Here is a 17,925-nt window from a genome sequence, read left to right on the forward strand (position 1 = left end):
GAGCAAATCCAGATGTCTGAGATGGAAAGTGTTTAAACTTGTCAAGGAAGCAGAGGATGAAGGTGGACGATCAAAGGAATAGTTATTTGTGAGTGTGGAAAAGTAGACATCTTCCAAGTTTGCCATAGTGCCATCGATCGCAAGATATATCCATATTCTATCAGCACAGTGCTCCTGGCATCACACATCTTTCACAATTGTCAATTTACATTGCAATATTTTGTCTGTTTAACGAAAGATGGACACATCATTATTAAGCGCAGATCTTGCCATACGATTAATTGTAGATGACAAGCTTCCACTCAATCAAACAAATCACAGGATTGTTCGCCCTAGAGCATTAGTCGGACAGCAGAGAAGAATGGCCGCTGCTGTGTCAGGTCGAAGTCTGCAATGGTGCTTCAAAATTCGGTCCCTTATGAGACGGGAACGTTGCATTTTTACAGTGGTAACACAGGTAGGCAAATTTCATTTATGTCCGTTGTCACAATGTACAGAGAAAACATATATTTTGCTCCATGCTATCTCCAATCTGTGTCACAATGTTTCTCTAAGTGTGTGTGGGCAACTATTTTAATGGAAAGGGCATCACAGTGGCCCAGTGGTCAGCTGAGCAACCAGGTTAGATCCCGGCCCTATGTCACTGTCCGTGTGGAGTTTGCACATTATCCCAGTTTCTGCGCGGATTCCACCCACACAATACAAAAATGTGCAGGTTAGGTGGATTGGCCCCTTAATTGGAAAACAATGAATTGGGTACTCTCAATTTGAAAGGAAACAAAGAACTATTTTAATGGAGGAGCATGTAGAGGGGAGGGGCGGCGTAGTTTTTATCCATTGGATCGATGTTCCTGAGGCATAAATGAGCTCAATGTGCTCGTAGGGACGAATTTCCAGTACTTTGACCCAGCTGCAGCGAAGGCACGGTGACACATTTCCAATTTGGGTGCTGCGGGGCTTGGAGGGGACCTTACAGGTGATGGTGTTCCCATATGTCTGCTGCCTTATGATTGCAGTTTGCACGTCTGTGCCATGGACTTAGAAAGCCGAGGATAGCTTTATGAAGTTAAGTTCTCAGCAAAATGCTGAAAGCAGGTTGTAGGCAAATTCACCATGATTGAATGATCGCTTTGACAGTTCCAGAAAGTACGCATTTATTCCACCTCATATATATCCTGATATTTGACATGGTAATTTGGACATATTTCGACTTCTCAGTGCCGTGGAAATCATAATAAAGACAAATTCTTCGAGGTTCGATTTACTCATGGGTTCTTTGAAATTACGAAATGCTTGCTCCCTCTCTGGGATCCAGGCAACAACTGAAGGGACGTCCTGTAGGCTAGCCTTGCACAGTGCTGCGTCCATCTCTCTATAGTCTGGTATCCACTGCCTGCAATAGCCCATTATTCCGAGGAATGTAAAGGACAAAGAACAAAGAACAAAGACAATTACAGCACAGGAACAGGCCCTTCGGCCCACCCAGCCTGCGCCGACCCAGATCCTTTATCTAAACCTGTCACTTATTTTCCAAGGATCTACTTCCCTCTGTTCCCCGCCCGTTCACATATCTGTCTAGATGCATCTTAAATGATGCTATTGTGCCCGCCTCTACCACCTCCGCTGGCAAAGCGTTCCAGGTACCCACCACCTTCTGCGTAAAAAATCTTTCCGCGCACATCTCCCTTAAACTTGCCCCCCTCTCACCTTGAAATCGTGACCCCTTGTAATTGACACCCTCACTCTTGGAAAAAGCTAGTTGCTATCCACCCTGTCCATACCTCTCATAATTTTGTAGACCTCAATCAGGTCCACCCTCAACCTCAACCTCCTAATCTACTCAACCTTTCTTCATAGCTAGCACCCTCCATATCTGGCAACATCCTGGTAGCTATGAAGAAAGGTCGAGTGGGATTAAACAGTGCAATGGAAAAAAAACCCGTCTTATTTCCTTGGAAGGTTCTGACGTTAACAACCATACGCAATCTGTTCCTCATTCTCACCTCCCCCTCTCACGCAAAATTGCTCTACTCGAACAGAATGTGAATCATCAGGCATTTGATCTCCTGAGCAATCACACACGATCGCTGAATAAACGTTCCCAAATTACTTCTGCAGGGCTGCTCCTGGGAACATGTTGTGCAAGCAACATTTAATCCGTAACATAAATGATTGAGTGTTTATTTCAGGCTGCGTGGGTAACCTATCCCTGGCCATTGCAATAAAAGTATAGAATACATGAAACATATAATTGCTATGTTAACAATTTATTATGATGCTCAAAGTGTGGAATAATCTCTCTCTGGAACTTTTTAATTCGGTGGGAGTTTGGGGTTGCGGAGACAAGGCGGGGGATTAGGCCGAAGAATGGTGTTATTTCAGAGGGTCAATGCAGACCTGATGTGGAGAATGGACTCTTTCTTCACTGTAGTAATTATGTGAATTCAATGGATATCTGTGTTTATTGTTCTTACACTCCCCACCAGTCCGATATATTTTATTTTACCTTTGGATTGTAACCCATTTTAATCGTGTTGTCCACATCTGTCTCCACACATTATTTTTGTGAATTGTGGAGGACATTATCAGTTTGACTCGAACTGTTTTTGTCAAAGGATGCCTGCGTGCACCCTATTAGCGCCGTGGGGTTTTGATGTTCATAGACCATAGCATTTACAGTGCAGAAGGAGGCCATTCGGCCCATCGAGTCTGCATCGGCTCTTGGAAAGAGAACTCTACCCAAGGTCAACACCTCCACCCTATCCCCACAACACTAAGGGCAATTTTGGACACTAAGGGCAATTTATCATGGCCAATCCACCTTACCTGCACATATTTGGACTGTGGGAGGAAACCGGAGCACCCTGAGGAAACCCAAGCACACACAGGGAGGATGTGCAGACACCGCACAGTCAACCAAGCCGGAATCGAACCTGGGACCCTGGAGCTGTGAAGCAATTGTGCTATCCACAATGCTACCGTGCTGCCCTTAAGAACAAATTAATCTACACGATACCATTCTACCGTAATCCATGTACCTATCCAACAGCCGCATGGACGTCCCTAATGTTTCCGACTCAACTACTTCCGCAGGCAATGCATTCCATGCCCCCACTACTTTCTGGGTAAAGGACATACCACTGACATCCCCCCTATATCTTCCACCATTCACCTTAAAGTTATGTCCCCTTGTAATGGTTTGTTTCACCCGGGAAAAACTTCTCTGACTGTCTACTCTATCTATTCCGCTGATCACTTTATCAACCTCTATCAAGTCGCCCCTCATCCTTCTCAGTTCTAATGAGAAAAGGCCTAGCACCCTCATTTTTTCCTCGTAAAAACTATTCTGCATTACAGGCAACATCCTGGTAAATCTCCTTTGCACCTTTTCCAAAGCTTCCACATCCTTCCTAAAATGAGGCGACCATAACTGCACACAGCAGTACTCCAAATGTGGCCTTACCAAGGTTTTGTACAACTGCATCATCGCCTCACGGCTCTTAAATCCAATCCTCCTGTTAATGCACGCTTGCACACCATAGGCCTTCACAGCTCTATCCACTTGAGAGGCAACTTTCAAATATCTATGCACATGGGCCCCAATATCTCTCTGCTCCTCCACATTGCCAACAGCCCTACCGTTAACCCTGTATTCCGTATTCATATTTGTCCTTCCAAAATGGACGACCTCACACTTTTCAGGGTTAAACTTCATCTGCCACTTCTCAGCCCAGTTCTGCATCCTATCTATGTATCTTTGCAGACAACAACAGCCCTCCTCACTATCCACAACTCCACCAATCTTCGTATCGTCTGCAAATTTACTGACCCATCCTTCAGCTCCCTCATCCAAGTCAGTAATGAAAATCACAAACAGCAGAGGACCCAGAACTGATCCCTGCGGTACGCCACTGGTAACTGGGATCCAGGCTGAATATTTGCCATCCACCACCATTCTCTGACTTCTATCGGTTAGCCAGTTCGTTATCCAACTGGCCCTATTTTCCACTATCCCATGCCTCCTTACTTTCTGCATAGGCCTACCATGGGAAACCTTATCACATGCCTTACTAAAATCCATGTACACTACACCCACTGCTTTATCTTCATCCAGATGCTTGGTCACCTCCTGAAAGAATTCAATAAGACTTGTAAGGCAAGACCTACCCCTCACAAATCCGTGCTGACTATCCCTAATCAACCAGTGTCTTTCCAGATACTCAGAAATCCTATCCTTCAGTGCCGTTTCCATTACTTTGCATGCCACCGAAGTAAGACTAACTGGCCTGTGATTCCCAGGGTTATCCCTCTTCCCTTTATTGAATAGGGGCACGACATTCGCCACACTCCAATCCCCTGGTACCACCCCTGTTGACAGTGAGGACGAAAAGATCATTGCCAACGGATCTGCAATTTCATCTCTTGCTTTCCATAGAATTCTTGGATATACCCCATCAGGCCCGGTGGTCTTGTCCATCCTCAAGTTTTTCATAATGCCCAACACATCTTCCTTCCGAACAAGTATTTCCTTGAGCTTACCAGTCTGTTTCACACTGTTCTCTCCATAAATATGGCCCCTCTCATTTGTAAATACTGAAGGAAAGTACTCGTTCAAGACCTCTCCTATCTCTTCAGACTCAATACACAATCTCCCGCTACTGTCCTTGATCGGACCTACCCTCGCTCTAGTCCTTCTCATAGTTCTCATATATGTGTAAAAGACCTTGGGGTTTTCCTTGATTCTACCTGCCAAAGATGTGTCATGCCCTCTCTTAGCTCTCCTAATCCCTTTCTTCAGTTCCCTCCTGGCTATCTTGTATCCCTCCAGCGCCCTGTCTGAACTTTGTTTCCTCAGCCTTACATAAGTATCCTTCTTCCTGTTAACAAGACATTCAACCTCTCATGTCAACCATGGTTCCCTCACTCGACCATCTCTTCCATGCCTGACAGGGGCACACGTATAAAGGATACGTAGTACCTGTTCCTTGAACAAGAAGCTGTTACAAGGAGGCATAACTATAAGTTTCTGGGTCGAGATACAGGAGGGATGTCCGAGGTAGGTTCTTTACTCAGAGGGTGGTAGGGTGTTGAATGGACTGCGTGCTGTGATAGTGGAGTCGGACACTCCAGGAACTTTCAATGCGATAATTGGATAGGCACATGGAGCACACCAGAATGACAGGGAGTGGGGTAGCTTGATCTTGGTTTCGGACAATGTTCGGCACAACATCGATGGCCGAAGGGCCTTTTCTGTGCTGTACTGTTCTATGTTCTGTGACTGGAGGCGTAGACTATTTTCTAAATGGGGAAATGCTTGGGAAATGAGTAACACAAAGGGACTTGGGTGTCCTTTTTCAAGATTCTCTTAAGGTTAACATGTACGTTCAGTTATCAGTAAGGAAGGACATGCCACGTTAGTATTGATGTCGAGAGGGCTAGAATACAAGACCAGGGGTGTATTGAAGCTGTATAAGGCTCTGGTCAGACTCCATTTGGATTGTTGTGAGCATTTATGGGCCCAGTATCGAACGAATATCTTATTGCCCAGGCAATACCCTCGTGCATCTTTTCTGCACGCCATCAAGGGTAAAGATGCAAGGATTTTAGGGATTGCTGAAAAATATTTCTAATTCTTACAAATTTCGATTTTCACAGCAATCTTGAAGTTGTTTTACTAACTGCAGATACCACGTTTGAAACTGTACCTCATGTTGAAAAGTACAAAACGCTAGAGAAAATGCGATAATTAGGATTAGAAAACTATCAATATATTTACTGTCATCCGTGGTTTGGCATATTTTTTTTTTCGAAGCTCATTGGAGAAAAATTCTGTTTTTCAATGTGTGTCTGCGAGTGTGTCCATTTGGTTGTGTACATAGATGCTTCTGTTTGTCTTTGTATCTGTGTGTGTTTGAGTGCATGTTGCCTGTATGATGTGAGTATGATAGTGTGTATTTGAGAAACAGACAATGAACTAGAGAGGGCGATAACAGAGAGAGAGAAGTAAGAAAAATGGATAGATGGATTGAAACACAATTGTCCGAATATCTCATTTTCAGCATCATTATCGTTACTCGCAGGACAAAATATTGTCGTACTGATCAGTTCACTTCGTCGCACGGACGAGTAACACATTTATTGCTGAAATATTTTATAAAGTAAGCACACTCAGAGTTGTATTTATTGAAATGCTGCAGATAATTTTAATAAGCTCCTACAAATATCAGCAGGAAGAAATACATGGTGTTTTTAATCTTCCACCATCTGCAATACACAGATATATATATATATACAAGCACACATACAGAAACAGTCAGTCAATCACATACAATAACGAAATGGAACGCATGCCAGAAGCAACACTAGGCATGCCTAAGAATGAGGTGTCAACCGGTCGAAGTTACAACACAGCACTAATTGCATACCAACAGCATTTGCAACAAGTAAAGACAGAAGATTGCTATTCCAAAACATTTTCTGAGGATAAATGTTCTTGCTCTCACGCGAGGGCAGCGAAGGTTTACCAAACTGATTCCAGGAATGGCAGGGCTGTCATATAAGGAGAGATTGACTGGGTTAGGATTGTTCTCGCCGGAGTTCAGACGAATGAGGGGGGATCTCATAGAGACTTATAAAATGCCATCAAGAGTAGGCAGGGTAGATGCAGGGAAGGTTCCAGATGCAGGGTGTGTCCAGAACCAAGGGTCACAGTCGGAGGATTCAGGGTAAACCATTACGGACAGAGATGAGGAGACTGACATGGATAAATATTTATGGAGCAGGGTGCGAGTGCGAAGTAACCCCTCATTTAAAACTTTGCAAAAAAACTGATTTTCAGATGAATTCCTGGAACTGTTTTCGGTTTTAAATTCAAATAGGAAGCAACAAATTAATCGCTGCTTTAAAAAACAACTTTAGTTCCAATTGGGAATTGAGCCATACTTCCGGTCCTGCAAGAAACATGAAAGTTGTATTATTGCAGTCTGATTGGATATGATGAAGTTAGCAGTCTCTTCTGAATCTGATCGTATTACTTATGGGATCCTGCTCTGTCCAAAATACCCACAGTGAATCCTGCAATGCAGCATTCATCATATTGCAAAAAATAATGAAATTTAAAGAACAGAGTAAGGCGGCAAATAAAGTGCTCATCTTCTCCAAGTAAATGTTTATGACTGAAGAATAGTTATTGCGTTCACGGCGCTCGAATTAAATAGGAGGTCGATTTGATTTGGGAAGACATTTGAAATCATTTTACTGACGGTTTCAGGAGGATATCTCCCGCAGTCCAAGTTTTACTCCAGCTTTTTTACCCTGCATCTGCCTCTCTCTCTCTGAGCGTTGCCGCCCACCATCCTAGTGTCTAATTCCAGATTTCACCATTACATCTTGTTCGCTCAACTAAATACTGTGACTCACATGAATCCAGCGCCTGGTCTGTAGCATTGGAGGTGATAGGCGAGGAACATATTATCCATGATTGTAAGGTCGAGCGGTCTCGATGGGCCGAGTAGCCTAATTCTGCTCCTAGATCAACCTTATCAACCTTTGAACTTATGAACAGGAATGCACTTTTGTGTTAATATTTGAACTCTTACTTGTTTTAAACGGTCTCCTCTGTTGATCGTGTGTGTTCAGTGAGGTTTTGAGATTGCAAAATCCCGAAAATTGTATCACTCTGAATCTCTGAGGAATGTTGCCCCTTCAGGTAACATAACTCATAAAGTTTCATTTGAATTATTTATCATGGCTATTATTGCTAACTTGAATCGGAGAATTTACCATGCAAAAATTCCCGAGATTTTTGGCCCTCGGCTGCCCAATTATAACTGTGACCATGCTTGTAAATGCAAACAAGATAAATGTTTATTTATAAAAAGAACTATAATGAAATATGCAGAACAGACAACTGGTTAACTGTTACCTAATAGCTTCCCCCACCCTCTACAAACACACACACGACAGAAAAACACAGAACAGTGGAAAAGGGTAAAAACCATTAGTGAAAGGCAGAGTCTTTGTTTCAGATAATGGGTTATAGTACACTTTGCTCCACAATAAACTTGCACATTAAATTTTCTGTTGCAGCCTGTAATGTTCTCTGTAAATTGATAGATTAATTCATGTTCACTGTAGGTTGGCTGATGCAGTAGTCGCAAGCCTTCTTGAGAGATAAACAGTTGGTTCCGAACATTGTTTGCACAGTCTGTAACGGTCCCCCTCAAACACATGCAGCCAAGCCCTCTGTCCATTCAGAAACACGGATAATAATATTAGTAATCTTTCTTGTCACAAGTAGACTTACATTAACACTGCAATGAAGTTGTGAAATGCCCTTAGTCGCCACTTTCTGGCGTATGTTCGGGTACACAGGGGGAGACTTCAGAATGTCTAATTCACCAAACTGCACGTCTTTCGGGACTTGTGGGAGGAAACCGGGAGACCCGGAGAATACTCACGCAGACACAGGGACTGTGTGCAGACTCCACACAGATAGTGACCCAAGCCAGCAATCGAACCTGGGTCCCTGGACCTGTGAAGCCATCGTGCTAACCACTGTACTACCGTGCTTCCCATTTCTTCCCTGGAGAAGTATGCAGGGGAGAGGGTAGCAAGAGTTTTCCCGGTACTGCCAGGAACAAACTGAAACCTTGGGACTCTGAAAAGTAGAGCAGTGCGATAAAGTCAAATCACTACCTGTTACTCGGCATAACACAGTCCTCTGGGTCATTTTATTGGCCACCAGTCAATCACTAAAACGGATTCTTAACTTATCTCTATCCCTGGTGCCGACCAGTATGAAACTAGAGTTTAAACCAGCACATCCTTCTGGATTCGTCTGCTTTAATTAAAGATATAGGCTGCTTGCCGTAAAGAAATATGTCCATTTATCACCCATGGATCAAAAATGTGACTGTAACAATCAAACAAAGGAGTATCAAGGAATAAGCAGGAGGTACAAAATCGAGACCCTTACAGTAATCTGTTTCCTCGTGTGGATCCACTGATTTGTTGGTCATAAATGCAGTGGAAATTTACTCAACTGATCACTCCCCATAACCACCGGATCTTCTCCTGCTTACGAGCCATATCATCACACATTGTAAAATCTATCCCAAATGTCAATATCGCCATAAAGACACGGCATTAAACATATCCGCTGATGTCTGTTTTGACATATTATAGTTTGCTTTATTTTTGCTTTGTTCCTGTTGTACTGTCAACAATAACAACTCAACACATTTCTACAGAATGTTCTCACATTTCCATACATATTACGGAAGCAATATCATTGCGAAATGCAGGTGTCTGTGACCAAGTCTTATTCACGTTAAGGTGAAAAATGACAGGAATGTTGAACAGAGCTATATGCTGTGTGTCATCGGATGTGTCAGACCAACCTGTTAGTATATAATGTGCACTGCATTCACCTAAGCAGAGTTGCCTTCCACTCGACAGAATACAGAAAGCAGGCAGCTTTCCAAAGAGACAGAGCAGATAGTTGGGAAGCGCAGAAAAGCGAACAAATATGAAGTTCTTGATTGTTATTGCCATCGTCTGCAATTATGCAACTGAAGGTAACGTTTCTTTTAGTTAACGTTCTGAATGTGTTTGATCCTGATTGACTAGCTAGATTGACTAGATTGACTAGCTACAGTTTTTTAAAACATGTAATGTAGGATCTGCAAGCCACGTGCATGACGGCCAAGCACGCAGAATGACGCCAGGTGCATTTTTCAAATAGATTGTCAACGAATTGATATGCATCTACCCTCAGCTTTGTCCAGTCCAATATTAATTGTCTTGTCAAAATTAGAGTATAAATTTAAACCACCTCTTCCAGAGGAAAGAAAACTTGTGTTGACGAAACCCAACAGAGAATGGAAGTAAAGGCATCAATACTACTACAAGATTTTAATATTATTTCACCTCTTTCACCACCTTATCATTGCATGAAGATTCGTTGCGGTAGATCTGTGCTGGCATCTGGCCTGCTCACAAGTCTCCTCGAACATTCACACCTTCATGTCACTTGTATCTGAGGAATGAGTGGACGACATAAGGGAGAAATAAATTGATGTGGTTCGATGAAAGGGCTGTTCCGAAGCACGTCTAAATTGATAACACTGGAATTAGCTAAAAGGACTGTTTTACTGACTTGCTTTATGGGTAATTCAAATTACATCAATTTATTGGTACCAACGTATGTATTTATTGTTTGTAAACTAAAGCACTCAATGAAATAATAGAATTCTGTATGAAGTAATCATAGAATTTACAGTGCGGAAGGAGGCCGTTCGGCCCATCGAGTCTTCACCGGCTCTTGGAAATCGAACCTGGCACCCTGGGGCTGTGAAGCAACTGTGCTTGCAATTGTGCTACCGTGCAGTTAATGTTGGGCCTTTTGGTGTGGAGATGGCATTTGACCAGTCTTCGAAAGTTCTGAGCGAAAACAATCAATTACTAATTTAATAATGTGATCAGATTTCTCTGGAAATTGTGGTACGATTTATACGTTTATCATGTGATCAGCTGTCGTAGGTCTGTGTTATGAACGTTTCGGATACTGCAAGGAAAATGGATAGAACCAGCCCACTGAAGCGCCACACATTGAATTTCAGAAAATGACTGACTTTTCCCTGTATTCTCATTCTGCAGTGCGACCTATTGTCTGTTTGAAAGGTTCTGGAAGCACATGTCAATCTTCTGATGTAATCTGTGCACCTTCGGACACCAGCTGCCAGACCATTTCGATCACACGAGCTACCGGTAATGAAACTGCAATAAAAAACGTTTTATGTAGTGTACAAATCGTGAACATTACAGGCGCTGTTAGTGAATGCAGAAACGCGTCCCCATTCTAAACTGCTCACCATCGAAAGTAATTGTGAACAACAAAATGACGATAAGTGGGGATTTATACATTCTATTAATATAAAGTGTCTCAGTGCCACATGTTGCCGTGATATCGGAAGTGTTTTAGAGTTACTAGATTACATACATCACAACAATGTATTTGCAATGCCAGAAAGTTCTCAAAATAAATGTGTTTTGAGCCAATAAACCAACGGTAAGAGGATTTTTTTGGGGGGTAGGGCAGGGCATTATGTCAATTTTGAAGACGCTTCCCAGAGTGGCACAGCAACAGTACAAAGAATATATGCCTGTTATCAATTGGGTATGAAATTAAAAGGAAAACTACTTAAAAGGGTGAATTGGACATTCTGAATTATCCCTTTGTGTGCCAGAACAGGCGCCGGAATGTGGCGACTAGGGGTTTTCACAGTAACTTCATTGCAGTGTTCATATGAGCCTACTTGTCACAATAATAAAGATTGCTATTACTATTATTATTATTTTTATTACAGCGTGGGAGTAGCCTGCGTTGTTGTGCATGCGGGGCCACGGGAGTTGTCTGAGTGGAACTCATTGACTAGCCGCGTCATGAGTTAGAACTGAAACAGTGAAGTAATCGATCAATCTAATGATGTATAATTTCATCACTCTACAATGTCGAACGTAGGCCGAATCTGGCAATTGGTTTGAAAAATAAATTGATAAGTAGGTTCTGAGGTTATAGGGAGTGGGCAGCAGGCGACTGAATAATGTGGGTCTCCTGAATGTTGATTGATCCAAAAGTCATGGATGTACGTTCGCTTACGAATGAACACTAAAGTTCAGAGCACAGAAAGCACCATGATCCTAGCCTTCTCTACTATCTTGAAAGCCAATACATGCATGTTGTATCCCTCTATCCGTGACCCAGTGTTGTTCGACTGCATTCTGGGCGCATTGTGCTGTCTTCCGGGGGGCTGATTGTCCCATATGTCGAGGGCATGTGAAAACAAAATTCGGTCTTGTCAAAGTAAGACCTGACTGGAACAATGGACAAGCTCAAAGCACCCTGATTTCAGAATGGCCAAGCAGACAGGTGGTTTTCTCAGAGTCTCTGCTGAAAGAAAATGAAATTTGAAAATACCAATAGCTGACTGGTGTAAGAGTCATTTCAGCTGCAATCAATCCAAATTGTTGTTCCAAGGAATGTTGCTGAGGGATAGTGTAGCGATAAGGCCCTGTTGGTGCTAAAATGACTGACTACAGGTATGTTGCGAGATTTTGGTTAACTTATAATGGACTTTCTCTATTTATGGAGAGTTTGCAATGTACTGATCAAAGGTTCGCAGAATGCAACAACCAGGAACTCCGAGCTGGCATCTGTGACCACAATGACGTAACTGGGCTCTGCTGCGAGAGTCTGCGGTCCCACGACTCATTGTTAGCCTCTGGAATATCGTTTCGTTTCTTAGGCGCTCATACCCCTGGTTCTGTACTGGGGACTTATTCGCAGAGTGAATAAGGGTTCTAATGCAAGGGCAAAAATAGGTTTTATTTCAAACAAGGTGAAATCGCCAAACTTACACTACAATAAAACAAATTGGATGAGGGAGAAAGAAGGAACACACAAAATAAAAAAAACAACACCTCTCCTGACTGACTGGATTGGGGCTTGGGGTGTCAGAATCTATGCTCACCACTGTGATCTGGACAAATGCTTCAAAATGCGGTTTCGTTTCACCTTGGCTTTGTTGGTTGGAGGAACCGGGTACCGAATGTCGTTGAAGCGTTTGGCTGTGCTGGAGGTCAGTCGGGGTGTGTTCCTTCGGTGATTCTCTGGCGAGGTTTCCGTTGCTGATGTCGGCTTCTTGTTTCTCAGCCTTGATCTCGATGCACCTGAGTAACTACGTTTGAATCTTCCTGGACTGCGGCAACTGGACTGCACCCCATTATTTCCTTAAAAACAAAACTGAATTCTTATCTTGTTCCACCATATTATAGTTGCTAGGATGGCTTATAGGCGTGACCAATCTTGACTAGGTTTTGCCTCGCATTATGTGGTAACTACTTTCGGATTGACCTGATTGGTTGTTGATTGTTTGGCCCATTGTCCTGATGTTGTGCGTAAACTATGTCGATGGTTTGATAGGTCAATGCGTTACTGGGCCTTTACTGGGATGGAGGTTTTAATGGGGTTTGTGGCTTATGGTCACAGCGAATGTGGATTTGGCTCAACTTTGGTGCTCCTGGAGATGCCATGTTTGATTTCAGCCTCAGGCTATTGTTTAAATGTTGACATATCTTCGGGTGTTAAGCACAGACAGGCTGCTGTTCCATGATCATTAGAAACAACGTTTTATGTTTCCATTCTGCACTGGGGAGTGCTGCTTTCGTTGTGCGAGAATGAATTTTGCAGTTGGGTAAAAGCTGGGAGGTCGAGTGGGGAGATACAAAGGGGCAAGTACTAATCATACTTGCTTTCAGGATCGCTCAATTATTTCTTTAATTGGGTAACTTAGCTATTTAGTTGGGTAATTGAAAGCTGCCCTCTAGTTAGTAGCATTCCTGAAACAGGAGTCAGCTTCAACTGTAAATTTTGGTTGGTTAATGCTTCATCTGGTTCAAACCAGTTTGAAGGCATTGTGATCATTGAATTATAGAATTTACAGTGCAGAAGGAGGCAATTCGGCCCATTGAGTCTGTACCAGCCCTTGGAAAGAGCACCCTAGTTTTTTAAACCCACATCTCTACCCTATACCCGTGACCCAGAAATCCCACCAAACCGTTTTTTTTGGACAATAAGGGTAATTTTTCATGGCCAATCCACCTAAGCTGCACATCTTATGACTGTGGGAGAGAACCGGAACACTCGGAGGAAACCCACGCAGACTAGGGGAGCACGTGCAGACTCCACATAGTCAGTGACCAAAGCTGTTAATCGAACCTGGCACCCTGGAGCTATGAACCAACAGAGCTAACCACTATGCAACCGTGCGATTTGAAACCGATGTAAACAGCTGTTCCCAGTGCTGCTTGTCTTCACTTGGACACTGGGAAGTGCTCCTTTGGCTGAGTGAGAGCGTATTTTGGAGTTGGGTGAAAACTGGGAGTTATATGGAACTGAGAGAATGTGAAAATAGCAGTTGACGCTGCAAGGTGGAGAAGTGACTGGTAAGTCTCCAGGGAGAAAAGTCGGAGAGAGGAGTTCCAGACACCGCAGCGGAGAGGGAAACAACTGACTGGTAATTACACAGATTGTAACTCGGAAAGACAAGGAATTATTGTCTCTCACTGAAACTGACAGAGGTCCAGCTGGGAAGAAAAACAAAGGACACAAAGGATCATAGGAAGGCTGTCATTCTATTGGCTAATAGGGAAACTGTATTATGTTTGAAAACCCGCTTTATTGAAGTTTATAAATTGATTTCAGACAGAGGTAATGAGGAGAGATTTTCAAAAAACAGTTCTTAAAATAAATAATTAGGGGTTGAAAACAAAATTAAGAAGGAATTAAATAAAAAAGACATGAGTTTCAAGTGACGTCTTGTTTGTGAATGATGTTGGATCTCGTGGCTCCATTATGATTCCGAGTGAGCTCATCTGTATTAACCGTTAGTTCCTGAGGAATTCCGTCTCAGAGTTAATGAACTGAAGTCAGCCCTTCGGACTTTGCGACACACCCAGGAGGGGGAGAGGTACTTGGACACTGTATTCTAGGAAGCATAAGAACCCTTAGAATAACTAACTTAAATTCGGCCAGTGATCAGTGACCGGTTCGTGTGACTACGAGTGACGGTTTCAGGAGCCTCAACCTTTATCCCTATCCAACAGGAAATACTGGGGCGTTGCAAGAAATGTACGGCAATAATAATGGGTGATTTTAATATGCACATAGACTGGAGGAATCGAATTGCCAAAGGTAGCCTGCAGGCAGAGCTCATTGAACTCATTAGAGACTGTTTCCTGGAACAGTATGTGGGGGAACCAACCAAGGAGGAGGCTCCTGTTGATTTAGAATTTTGTAATGAGGAGGGATTAATTAAGGACCACATAGATAAGTGACCATAGTATGATAGAATTCAAGTTTCAGTATGGAGGCGAGAAAGTGGAGTCCCACACTAGTGTTCTGAAATTAAACAAAGGAAATTACATCGGCATAAGGTCAGATTTGGCCCACATAGACAGGACAGGAAGGCTAAAATATAGGACAGCTCATGAGCAGTAAGGGTTGTTTGAGGCGATATTAAATTCCTCACAACTAAAATACATCCCCGTGAGGACGAAATATGGGATAAGGGGTAAACAACATCCATGGCTAAACAAGGTCAAGGACATAATAAAGACAAATACTAAGTTATTTCAGGATGCAAAGGCCAGTGGCAGGCTGGAAGATTGGGACACTTTCAAAGTTAAGGAATACTAAAAAAGTAATAAGAAAGAGCGAAGGAAAATTACGAAAAAAAACTTGCACACACTATCAAAAAGGATAGTAAACACTTCTACAGGTACATATAAGGTAAGGGAGTCGCTCAGGTGAATATTTGCTCCTTGAAAGATGAAACTGGTCAAATAATAGTGGGGAACACCGAAATGGCAGAGATGCTAAATCAATACTTTGCCTCAATTTTCACGGCGGGGGCCACCAGTACCATTGCTATAGGAACGGGCAAATCACAGTTAATAGAAAGGGTGGAACTTGGAAGAATCAGCACAAATAGGGAGACGGTACTCAACAAACTCTTGGAACTGAGGACCGACAAGTCCCCAGGGCTTGATGGCCTACATCCTAGAGTATTAAAGGTAGTGTCATCAGAGATTGTGGATCCATTCGTTACAAAGTTCCATGGACACAGGAAAGGTTCCAGTGGATTGGAAAATGCTAACGTGACGCCCTTGTTGAAAAAGGGAGGAAGGTAATATGTGGGAAATTACAGATAGTTAGTTTCACGTCTATTGTTGGAAAATTGTTAGAATCAATTATTAGGGACATGATATCAGGACATTTGGAAAGTAAACGCGATATCCATCCGAGTCAGCATGGTTTTATGATGGGAAACTCAGGTTTGACTAATTTGCTTGAGGAGTTCTACGAAGATGTAACATGCAAAGTAGATAATGGGGATCCTGTAGATGTCTATCTGGGCATCCGGAAGGCGTTTTGATAAGGCGCCACACAGAAGGCTAATTCGCAATGTGAGATCACATGGGATTAGGGGTAAGTGATTAGCTTCGATAGAAGTCTGGATGGCTGACAGGAGGCAGAGAGTCTGGACAAATGGGGTGCCACAGGGTTCGGTCATTGGGCCCCAGCTAGTTACAAATCTACATTGACGACTTAGATACAGGGATAGAAGGTTATAAAGACAAATTAGCAAATAGCACAAAAATAGGTGGACAGTAAGTTGCAATGAGGAAATAAGAACATTTCAAATGGACAAAAATAGGTTTGGAGAGTGGGCAAATATGTAACAGATGGAGTTTAATGTAGATAAGTGTGAAGTCATGCATTTAGGTCGAAGAAATGAAAAGGCCACTTATTATCTAAATGGGGAGAGACTTCGCGATGCGCCGATTCAGAGGGTCATGTGTGTCTTCATGCATGAGTCACAGAAAACAAGCATGCTGGTGCAGCATATAATAAAAAAAACACATGGAATGTTGGCATTTATAGCAAAGGTAATTGAGTATAAAGTTGAGGATGTGCTGCTGCAACTAAAGAAGGCATTGGTAAGAACTCACCTGGAGAATTACGCACAGTTTTGGTCCCCATTTGTGAAGAGAAATGTTGTGGCATTGGAGCCAGTTCAAAGGAGGTTCACTAGATTGATTCCAGAGATGAAGGGCTTGTCGTATGACGAGGGATTGTACAGTTTAGGCCGGTACTCTCTCGCGTTTTGAAGAACGACGGGAGAACCAATTGAGGTATACAAAAAGCTAAAAGGTATGGATAAAGTAGACGTGGAGCTGATGCTTCCTCTTGTGGGGCATTCTAGAACAAGAGGTCGTTATCTTAGAATATGAGGAAGCCAATTTGAAACAGTGTTGAGGAAAAACTACTGCTCCCAACTGGTTGTGAATCTGTGGAATTCGCTACCTAAGAGTGCGTGGGTGCAGGGGCAATCAGTAAATTTAAGGAGGAGTTAGACAGATTTTTAGTTGCTAATGCGTTGAAGCGTTATGGAGAATGGACAGGACTGTGGTGTTGCGGCCAGGATGGGATCAGCTTTGATCACATTGAGGGTATTTAGGCCCGGGAGGCAAAATTGCCTAATCCCCCTCCTGGGTCATGTGTTCGTGGGAGGAAATGCTCTGGCTGATTTCATAATCTAGCTCTTGGTCTGTTGCATTGTGGGTGGCAGATGAGGAACATATCAGCCATGACAGAATGGTGGAAGACTCGATAGGCCGAATGGCCTCATTCTGCTCCTATATCTTATTAACTTATGAACGTATGTTTCAAAGTTCAAAATCATAAACGATGAACATTCTACATGTCTGAATAATGGAGAACAATGTCTGAAAATGAACCTGTGGTTAGACGAAAGACGTCATCCGGCAGCTCAAATTGGAACACGAGTTTGACCTGTCTATATGACACAGGTGAGAAGAGTACAAGAATCATGCATCAAAGATTGTTCTTCAACATTAACCTATAGGGCCAAGGACGCACATGCCGCGCACTCGGTGAAGTCCCAGTAAACGGAAGAGACCACCGAGAAGAATTTGGCCAATTCCGTTCAAAGCTGTAATATCTACTTATGTCTGAAGCTGTGAGTCTTGGGGCAAATTGTGATAATTTCCATAGCATAAAATGTGAATACATAGTGCATTTGATGAAAGTTTAGTGAACAAATCGTGAGTTAATTGTGGAGTGTTTGTTTGAAACGTGACTTTTTGACATCTTGAGACAATTCACAGACCAGATGATCACATATTGGCGTTCTCTCTGGGTGGGCTCGGAAAGAAATACAATATTTAATTCCAGAGTCCGAAACAACCTTGATCTTGTGAGCCCAGACTGAGCTGGAAGTTAAACGGGTAAATGCTCCATGCCAAGGCCAGGGTACAAATTTAATACATGTGAGACAG

The 17,925-nt window shown here is 42.8% G+C and overlaps 1 protein-coding gene across 2 annotated transcripts in view; it reads left to right on the top strand.

The window, feature by feature from the left end:
- Nucleotides 1-294: 294 nt before the first annotated feature.
- Nucleotides 295-17,925, top strand: part of LOC140402907 (phospholipase A2 inhibitor and Ly6/PLAUR domain-containing protein-like) — a 58,055-nt gene continuing 40,424 nt past the window's right edge. The window contains exons 1-2 of one of the 2 annotated variants that reach the window (XM_072490543.1): nucleotides 295-457; nucleotides 10,660-10,770. In XM_072490543.1, the coding sequence (XP_072346644.1) occupies nucleotides 394-457; nucleotides 10,660-10,770 (175 nt within the window). In that variant the 5' untranslated portion in view covers nucleotides 295-393. Of the gene's footprint in view, nucleotides 458-9,453; nucleotides 9,579-10,659; nucleotides 10,771-17,925 lie in introns of those variants that run through there. The other variant, XM_072490544.1, reaches the window with a different exon arrangement.

The sequence above is a fragment of the Scyliorhinus torazame genome, chromosome 26, assembly GCF_047496885.1.
Source record: "Scyliorhinus torazame isolate Kashiwa2021f chromosome 26, sScyTor2.1, whole genome shotgun sequence".
NCBI lineage: Eukaryota > Metazoa > Chordata > Chondrichthyes > Carcharhiniformes > Scyliorhinidae > Scyliorhinus > Scyliorhinus torazame.